Source organism: Sprattus sprattus (assembly GCF_963457725.1).
Source record: "Sprattus sprattus genome assembly, chromosome: 8".
Classification (NCBI taxonomy): domain Eukaryota; kingdom Metazoa; phylum Chordata; class Actinopteri; order Clupeiformes; family Clupeidae; genus Sprattus; species Sprattus sprattus.
This window is the reverse complement of record NC_137927.1, coordinates 31536002-31545369: the sequence shown is the minus strand read 5'-3', so window position 1 is coordinate 31545369 and position 9368 is coordinate 31536002. Positions and strand designations below refer to the sequence as shown.

Here is a 9368-nt window from a genome sequence, read left to right as displayed (position 1 = left end):
AGAGAGAGAGAGAGAGGAAGAGAGAAAGAGGGAGAGGGGGGGAGGGGAGGGAGCATCTGGTAATTTCATTTAGCTCCACAAACGTTACTGAAACTGCTCCCAATAATATTTAACTCCCTCCTCTTAACACATTCTCACTCACACACACACACAAACACACTCACACACTCACACACACACAATACAAAGACCCCAACCTATGTTACCAGGCCACTTGACACATTTGGCTTGGTCTGTAACAACTTCACACAAGCCTCCACTGCTCCACAGCAGATCTCTTCTCTGACACTGGTGGAGTGAGGCAGTGGAGAGAGACCCACCGAGACTGAGGAGAGACCCACTGAGGCTGAGGCTGAAGCTGAGGCACTGGAGAGACCCACTGAGGCTGAGGCTGAGGCACTGGAGAGAGACCCACTGAGGCTGAGGCTGAGGCACTGGAGAGAGACCCACTGAGGCTGAGGCACTGGAGAGACCCACTGAGGCTGAGGCACTGGAGAGAGACCCACTGAGGCTGAGGCAGTCCCAGAGGATGACCCATCAAAGTCAAAGTCAAAGTCAAAGTGTGTTTATTATTGCATGTACCAAATTGCTTCAGCACAGCAAAATTCTTATGACTTGGCAGCATCATTCATCTACACAGTAGACGTCATACATATAACATATACCAACAAAATAACATTAAACTCTATATTGGCTTGTGAGACTATCAACAGTCTCACAAGCCAAGCAGCCCCTCCCCCATCACTGCAATACCTGACAGACTAGACTAGAATCAATCCGAAACACCTCTGACCACTCCAACCACTACGGCAGGAGGAGGGAGTGTATTCTCTGACCACTCCAACCACTACGGCAGGAGGAGGGAGTGTATTCTCTGACCACTCCAACCACTACGGCAGGAGGAGGGAGTGTATTCTCTGACCACTCCAACCACTACGGCAGGAGGAGGGAGTGTATTCTCTGACCACTCCAACCGCTACGGGCCCTGTCCACTCGACCAGCAGCAGAATGAGGGAGTGTGTTCTGTGTAGAGCGCGTCTACTTCCTGTGGGAGTGAGATCCCTGTCGGAGAGGACGGGGTTATGTCCACTCAGCTGTGAGAGGACCTGGAGGGTGTGACGACACACACTCAGTGACCGTACAAGGGTCCTGCAGTCACGTGGGAACACACACACAGGACAGGGAGCATCTCCATGGCTACAGCCCCACTGTTTGATTAATGATTATTTTAATATTCAAATCAATATTGGTTTGATTTGATTTATGATTATAGCTCTGATTGAATATACAAATCAATATTGGTTTTATTTTATTTATGATTATAGCACTGATTTAATATTCAAATCAATAATGGTTTTATTTTATTTATGATTACAGCACTGATGTATATATTTTTCACATGATCGCACTGATATATATTAATTACTGATTCAACAATGAGTTACAATGTAACCCCCCCCCCCTTCTGTTTCTATCTCTACCTGGCCAGCTCTAAGCAGATGCCCCCCCCCTTATGTGCCGAGGTTCTGCTAATGGTTTCCTGATTAACAGAGAGTTTTTCTTGCCTCCGTCACCATTGGGCTTGCTCTAAGGGGGTTCAGGCCCTGGGCTCTGTAAAGCACCTTGAAACTATTTGGTTTTGGCACTATATAATAAAACTGAAATGTATTGAAAAGTGACAAGCCGAAGTGTGTGTGTGTGTGTGTGTGTGTGTGTTGTTGTTAGATGGACTGCACTTTAGACCAGGAATGAGCCAGAGCCGCTGTGAGAGCTAACCCCTGACAGTGAGGGCAGCTGGGAGGGTGTGCCATGGTGTGCCGTGGTGTGCCGTGGTGTCTGACGGTGAAGAAACAGGCTTCTCTTCTTTCCTACTGATGAGAAAAACCGAATTCATCCGGACAGGGAGGAGGGGGGGGGGGGAGCATCCTGCTACAGTTTAAACAGTAAAACAGACTTCCCAGCATCCCGTTGGGGCCTCAGGTAAATCATTGGCAGGGGGAGGGATAAGACTGGCTGAGCCAATTAAAAAACAAGACACGCGTACTACTAATGAACATTGCTACGAAGAAGGAGAGGTGAAAAAAAAAAACACAATTCCACTTCCTCAACAGTGCCACAATGTCCACGGAGAACCAACACATAAAGCCACGTGCACATAAGGGCCCCGTTCTCAGTGAAATGGCAACGGAGAGGGACACACAGAAGAGAAAGTAGACAGAGAATGGGGGAGGATTTTTTTTTTTTTTCTTGGACTGGAATTCCACAGTGTCAAATCCACACACTGAAACCGAGTAGTTCAGCCACTCCAACTGGCCTCTGGCAGACCGACTTGATGACTAATGGATGTGTGTGTGTGTGTGTGTGTGTGTGTGTGTGTGTGTGTGTGTGTGTGTGATGATGATGTTGGACAGCTCCACCACGGCAGGCAGGCGGTGTGCTGTTAACGTGTAAACCATAGGAGCACAAGGGTCATGGACTCAAGACACCCTGACTAAGCAGATTTTTTTTATATGCCGCAGGTCTCCAAACACTGCTGGCTTGACGGCTGCACATACCACCCACCTCTCTAGAGAGCACCCCCACAGGGCTCCGGAGGCACTACACCAGATCTGGGCCCGTCGCGGTTCTTAAATGAATATATCCTGTTTGCTTTCAAGTTGGCGGAGTTCACCCCATGTTGTCTTATGTAAGTTCTGATCCGGGCGGTCGGTCGGACAACGGCACACTGGATCAGCTGGGCCCATTCTTTCAAATGCTAAGCAGGTCCACAAAGCAGATTCACCAGCCGCCCCACTCACACCTTGAAACACCCACACACTCATATATTCATGTGTGCATATACTGAATAAACATACACATGCTCTCTCTCTCTCTCTCTCTCATACAAACTCACACACACACACACATAAACACACCACATTCATTCACATAAACACACACTTTTGAAGTCCTCCACCTTTCAAGTCAGTCTCCCCTGTGCAAACATGCCAGGTGTGTGAGATCAGCCAGCCAGAATCTCTCCCTCAGTCCCAAGTTCTGACCGGAGTCCTCCATGAACCCACAGGCTTGTCTGCAACTGCTCTGTCCTCTTAAGACAGTACTGATCCCAGTCTGCAACTGCCCTGCACTGTCCTCATAAGATAGCACTGATCCCAGTCTGCAACTGCCCTGTCCTCATAAGACAGCACTGATCCCAGTCTGCAACTGCTCTGTCCTCATAAGACAGCACTGATCCCAGTCTGCAACTGCTCTGTCCTCATAAGACAGCACTGATCCCAGTCTGCAACTGCCCTGCACTGTCCTCATAAGACAGCACTGATCCCAGTCTGCAACTGCTCTGTCCTCATAAGACAGCACTGATCCCAGTCTGCAACTGCCCTGCACTGTCCTCATAAGACAGCACTGATCCCAGTCTGCAACTGCTCTGTCCTCATAAGACAGCACTGATCCCAGTCTGCAACTGCCCTGCACTGTCCTCATAAGACAGCACTGATCCCAGTCTGCAACTGCTCTGTCCTCATAAGACAGCACTGATCCCAGTCTGCAACTGCCCTGCACTGTCCTCATAAGACAGCACTGATCCCAGTCTGCAACTGCTCTGTCCTCATAAGACAGCACTGATCCCAGTCTGCAACTGCCCTGCACTGTCCTCAGGCTTGTCTGCAACTGCTCTGTCCTCATAAGACAGCACTGATCCCAGTCTGCAACTGCCCTGTCCTCATAAGATAGCACTGATCCCAGTCTGCAACTGCCCTGTCCTCATAAGACAGCACTGATCCCAGTCTGCAACTGCCCTGCACTGTCCTCAGGCTTGTCTGCAACTGCTCTGTCCTCATAAGACAGCACTGATCCCAGTCTGCAACTGCCCTGCACTGTCCTCAGGATTGTCTGCAACTGCCCTGTCCTCATAAGACAGCACTGATCCCAGTCTGCAACTGCCCTGTCCTCATAAGACAGCACTGATCCCAGTCTGCAACTGCCCTGCACTGTCCTCATAAGATAGCACTGATCCCAGTCTGCAACTGCCCTGTCCTCATAAGACAGCACTGATCCCAGGCCTGTGCCCCTTCCCTCACAAAGCCACCCTGTCTCCCCTGCGCTGAGACCCGGTCCTACACAAACAGCTGCGTTTCCAGTTACCTCATACCGGCACCCGCGTGGAACGTCCTGCACGCTCTCACCTTGCCGAGATAAACGCACAGGAACAGACCGAAAAAGGTGGCCATAGTCAATGCCCGTATGTGAATGTGTTTGTGTGCACTTTCAAGGGGACATATGCAGAGGACAACGGACTGTTTGTAACTAGTTTGACCGTGTTCCCTGCTAGACGCTACCTTCCCTGTTTAGCACATTGTGTGTTTCCACTTTCTGATTTAGTTAGCATAATTTCAGGAGAATTAATGTCCTACATTTGTTGAAAAAAAGATATATGTACGAGAAAAGCACCAGGGCAGATAACAGGTTTGGTGAACACAAAATTGAAATATTTGATCAAGTTTAAACGTGCGCTACGATGGAAACAACCATTGTCTTCCGGGGCTGCAAACTTTCCATTCATTTAATATGGACGTAAGGCCCGCAGAACTGCTGCTCTGCAATACAAGGGAGGCCAGCTGACCACTCGTGGGTGGACAGACAAGATGACAACAGAAGCGTACATGGACAATGCATTTGAACAGGCAACTATATGCAAACTAAATATGATCTCAAAACTAAAATTGATAGACCCTCTACATCTCTTTCTCGCTCGTTTGCACACACACTGACCAACTCGTTCTTTTCAACAGTTGCATTCCAGAGATTGCTACGCCTATCAACAAGCGACCAAGGGGAAGTATCATCTGATTTCATGCACTATTTATGCGAAGAAAATCTCTGCCACTCTCCCAAAAACTCCACTGCCCTGTATTTTAGGGAGGGGGAGATTCTGGGTGGTGCCTCCTATTCCAGAGATGACAATTTCGAAATCTAAGCACATTTCTTTCGTTTTTACTATAATTTCCATTTTAGGGACAGCGTATTTTGGTCACATGTGGTCGGGAAACCAAAGTGCCAAACGGAAATGATCATTTGCTTCGCACATACGGTGCCTTAGGGACAGTTGGCATCAGTCCCGTACAGGAAAACATTGTTGCTGTCGACAATTCTTCTGACAAGTTCTCAGAAATGAAACAAAAGCTTATAATTGACAGCTAAAATATCGCAGTGAGTCCAGACACTAACTTTATCATTCATACAGGCCTGCATGCGAAATACAAAATAAGATTTATCTATTGCCTACAGAGAACTGATACAGTTGTATCATTTGCAGTTATGCACATCAGTCAAAATGGGTGGTTAATGTTATTAATTATTTAACTACAAAATGAATGATTCCTGTCAGCCAGTAAACTGAAGAATTTAAAGAATCAGAGACCACCAAGGTGCGTTCAACTTACCACTTCGATGATTTTTAAAATGCCGAAGTGCGACCTCAGGTATTCTGTATCACACCTGATGCCTCCCAGTACATTTCTGGCGTGAACGGGCTCTGTAGTCGGCTGGTACGGGCTACTTGCACCCGAGATCATGGAAGTGTTGGAGGCCTCGCCATCAAAGCCGTCCGTCTCCTCGGTATTCCTCATGTTGTCCCTTTCTTCGTCCTCCGCGACCACGAACTTACAGAATAGTTGATATGGATACAAATCGTTTGTTCCCAAAAGGAAAAACTGAACACTGATACAGTTTATAATGTCGAAACGTTCGCTGTAAGCTACAGGCTACAAGAAACCGCGTCTGGAATGTAGGCTACAACACGCTACTGTAACCACATACAACTACGTTAAGATTTCTTTGCAGAAGACTGTTATGTTCTAAATTCCCAAAAGCGATAAATGTTTTCGCATGCGTGGATAACTTGAAGACAGCACGCAGTGAGGTTCGCCAGGATAGGATGGAATCAATTTGATTTGTTCTGCACAGTCCTCAGCACCTATACGTTTTAGGGGGTTGGCAAGCGGCAAGCTCCATGACTCCTCGTTGTGCGCGGCTTTCAGGCTAAAGCACAAAAATCCCAAACGACCTGAACAGACTAGAGTAAGGCTAGTATTGAGTTCGTCAAGCCATGTTAGCTTCTCGTCCCAAAAACGTAAAACACAACGTTGTTGTTGTTTGCTAGTCTCCGCCCTCGAAACTGGTAATTCCTTCAGATGAAAAGGCTTCAAAAAAGTCGAACAGTGTTCACCCAGCGAACACAGGCTGTTCAGCGAGGCCACAACCCATCCGATCCATGAGGCCAAACAGGCGTGAATCCAACAGATGGTTCTTGGATTGGTGCGTGTGTTTTCACCCCGAGAGACTGGCTATGGCGAAGCATAGGTTACTGGGCAGAGCCAGCTTTCTCGATGTCGGGTAACATGCGGTAGGCTACCACGACCAGTCACTATAGTGACGTGCAACACAGGTGTGTTCTCGTGATGCTTGGGCAGGTAGGCTCGCGGCCTCGAATTTCAGCCGTCGAAACACACAAACATTTTACGCACGGCAACACTATCTGCTGTGATAAATAAATACATTTGCCTACAGGAGCAATTCAGAATTGATATTATAAATTATACAAAGTTATATTAATTTCAATAGCATATGCTACACGCCTCTCTCCTTGGATACATTGCTGGTGTAAGAAAGCAATTGGCCAGTTGAAAGTAGAAGCAAAACATTTTTGAAGTAGGCTTTATGACAAAGGCATTCATTGGTTATAAGTATTCACTAATTCAGGTTCACGTCTACCTAAATAAGTGTACTTAATGAGTTGTTTACTTGCAGTTGGAAGCCGTTGCTTGTGGCCAGTGATCCATGCGTGCCGACAGGAAACAATACTGCCCTCTACTGGGTTGGGTTATTATGAGCTGTAATTCTGTCTGTATACTAAATGCATATTGGAAGAGACTAGAGCTCCAAACAATACGAAGATTTTTTTTATCCTCCGAAGTTTTCAAGGTAGAATAATGTATAGACCCAGTCTCTTCCCAGATTGTCATGATTAAGGAACTGTGTGGGTAACTTGCAGAACCCCTGGCACAGAAATCATTCCCAACCCAGGCTATTATATTTCTATAAGGGCTCATTTGAGGCGTATTAAGGCAACCTGTATCAATGCAATGCAATACAAGCCTCCAATACCTACAGTATACACATACAGCAAATTCCACTCCCCTCTTTAATAAAAAAACATACACACACACACACACACACACGAGATAAACACACACCCATGGAGAGACAGTCACCAGGTTATCCATTGGTCTGGATCCTTACTTTATTGAAGCCAGTGGATTGAGACATGTATCCTTATTTATACCAGCACTAAGCGAATTTCCACATTACTGCATCAGATCAAAGCCATACAGATCAGATTTATGCAGGTGTGTGTGCGGGATAAAACACACAGACATACACACATCCAGTCCTCCTTGTGGTTAAAGTTTTTATTTTTGAATCCCGTGTATAAAAGGATTGGAAGCAAAAGCTGTTTCTCCTCCTCTATATTGTATATACTTAAATACGTCACGGGGGCAAATGCATATGGACAGGGTTAAGAGCACAGAGCACTTTAGGTCCAGTCAGGTGGTAGCAGAACAGAACAGGACCGGTTGATTCGTGGTTGCTGCATGTGCAAAGAAAACAAAAAAAAAAATCAAATAAAAACAAACAAACAAAAAAATATTACGCACAACAGTGTGCCTTTATGGTGAAGCCAAACAGGGTGAAATTGTGTGATGACTTTTTTTTATTTTATTTTGTCTTTTTGCCACATCAGGTCATACTCCAAAGGGAGTACTTCTAAGAAAGCACATGTTATGACAAAAGCACTGGGCGTTCAGTACTGGCAACCCAATGTCCCCGCAGTGCAGTTCCTACCCTCCCGACGTCTGCTTTGTATTACCAAAGTTAAGTGATGTTTGCCAAAATCGGGAAGTTTGTGTTTGTGCTGGAATCTGACTAACAAACAGAACTCTGTTGGAGACCTCTTCACAGGAACGGACTCTTGGGAGAACCAAGATACATCTGAGAGGAATAGAGGGGCCTTGAACTAGCCTCCACTGTGAAGTTGCAGTTACAAAGACACGAGATGTTCATTTTTAAGACTGTCCCTCCACACCCCTCCACCCCCCAAAATGAAACTACTGGCATAGTGTCCCTGGAGATCAGAGCTACACTTTTAGCAAACCACTTAAGACGTGTAGACCACCCACACAGGGACAGTGTTGCTACACGGCTAAACAAAAACAGAATAAAAAAAAATGCTATATTTAAGTGCATTTCAGTTTTATTTCATGAGTAAATTCATCAATAGATTACCAAAGGACAGACAGGCTGCTTTTTTTTTTTTTTTTAAAGCATTTCACTGGATTTCACTTTGTAGCTGGAAGGAGGGTTGATCTGAAACTCTGGTCAAATTGAAGTGCTTTGGAACCAACATGAAAGCAGTTACTCCAAATGTTACAGTATTGTGCTTGAAAAACAGTCATGAGTGCTCATCCCGGCTTGGTGCAGGTGGCAGCTAAGCGTTGCATTCTGATTGGACTACAACAGGAAAAGAATAAAGAGAAAACAAAAGCAGAAGTCCGGATGCGTTCTTCACCTGTACTGACTCCTTTCTCTTTGTTCTTGCTTCCCCATCCACAGATTAGTCCATTTTCTTTAGCAGAAAAAAAAAAAAAAAAAGTAGACGCTGCACAATGTGTAGTCGTGGTGGTTTTTCCCTTAGAAAGAGCTAAAATGACACAGAATTGAACCCGAAGGCTCCAGAGTAAAATTCCGGACCACCCCAGGAGGCACAGTATCCATTTTGGAATTAGAAAGCTGCTCCTGGAGAAGCTGGACAAGAGACAGATGGGAAGCTTCTCTACATAGACGCTAACAGGCTAAAACAGGAGTGGGATCTATGTCTTTGGTTCCAGATTCTCAGCGGTTTCCTTTTTTGTCCATTTTGAAAAGATGTGGCTGTCGTTAGTAGGAGGCCACATAGCTGCGATGTCATGTTAAAGAGTTCAAAGGTTAAACAGAAAGGTAAAGGAAAAAAAAAAAAAAAGAATCTAAACCACAGGTCAATGTTTGCATCACCAGTACATAGGAGAGAGAATAAGAGAAAGTTTTGAACTACCTGTGTTTTACATGAAACACCCCCGCCATGTCAAATCAGATCTGCATTGCTCTGATAGATCTGCACTCTGGCATGGTGTGGTATCTGACTCCATATGACACAGCAGGAGAGAGAAGCATGAACAGGCCGGGACACACACACACACACACACACACACACACACACACACACACACACACACACACACACACACACACACACACTGCCGATGGCTGAGGCTGCT

The 9368-nt window shown here is 45.9% G+C and overlaps 1 protein-coding gene across 1 annotated transcript in view; it reads right to left on the bottom strand.

Annotated features, from left to right (window-relative positions):
* cmtm4 (CKLF-like MARVEL transmembrane domain containing 4) overlaps positions 1-5730 on the bottom strand; it is a gene marked incomplete at its 3' end in the record, with an annotated part of 27904 nt that extends 22174 nt beyond the window's left edge. Inside the window, exon 1 of the mRNA XM_080843773.1 lies at positions 5439-5730. Within this exon, the coding sequence (XP_080699899.1) occupies positions 5439-5624 (186 nt within the window). The 5' untranslated portion in view covers positions 5625-5730. The remainder of the gene's footprint in view (positions 1-5438) is intronic.
* Between the last annotated feature and the right edge of the window lie 3638 nt (positions 5731-9368).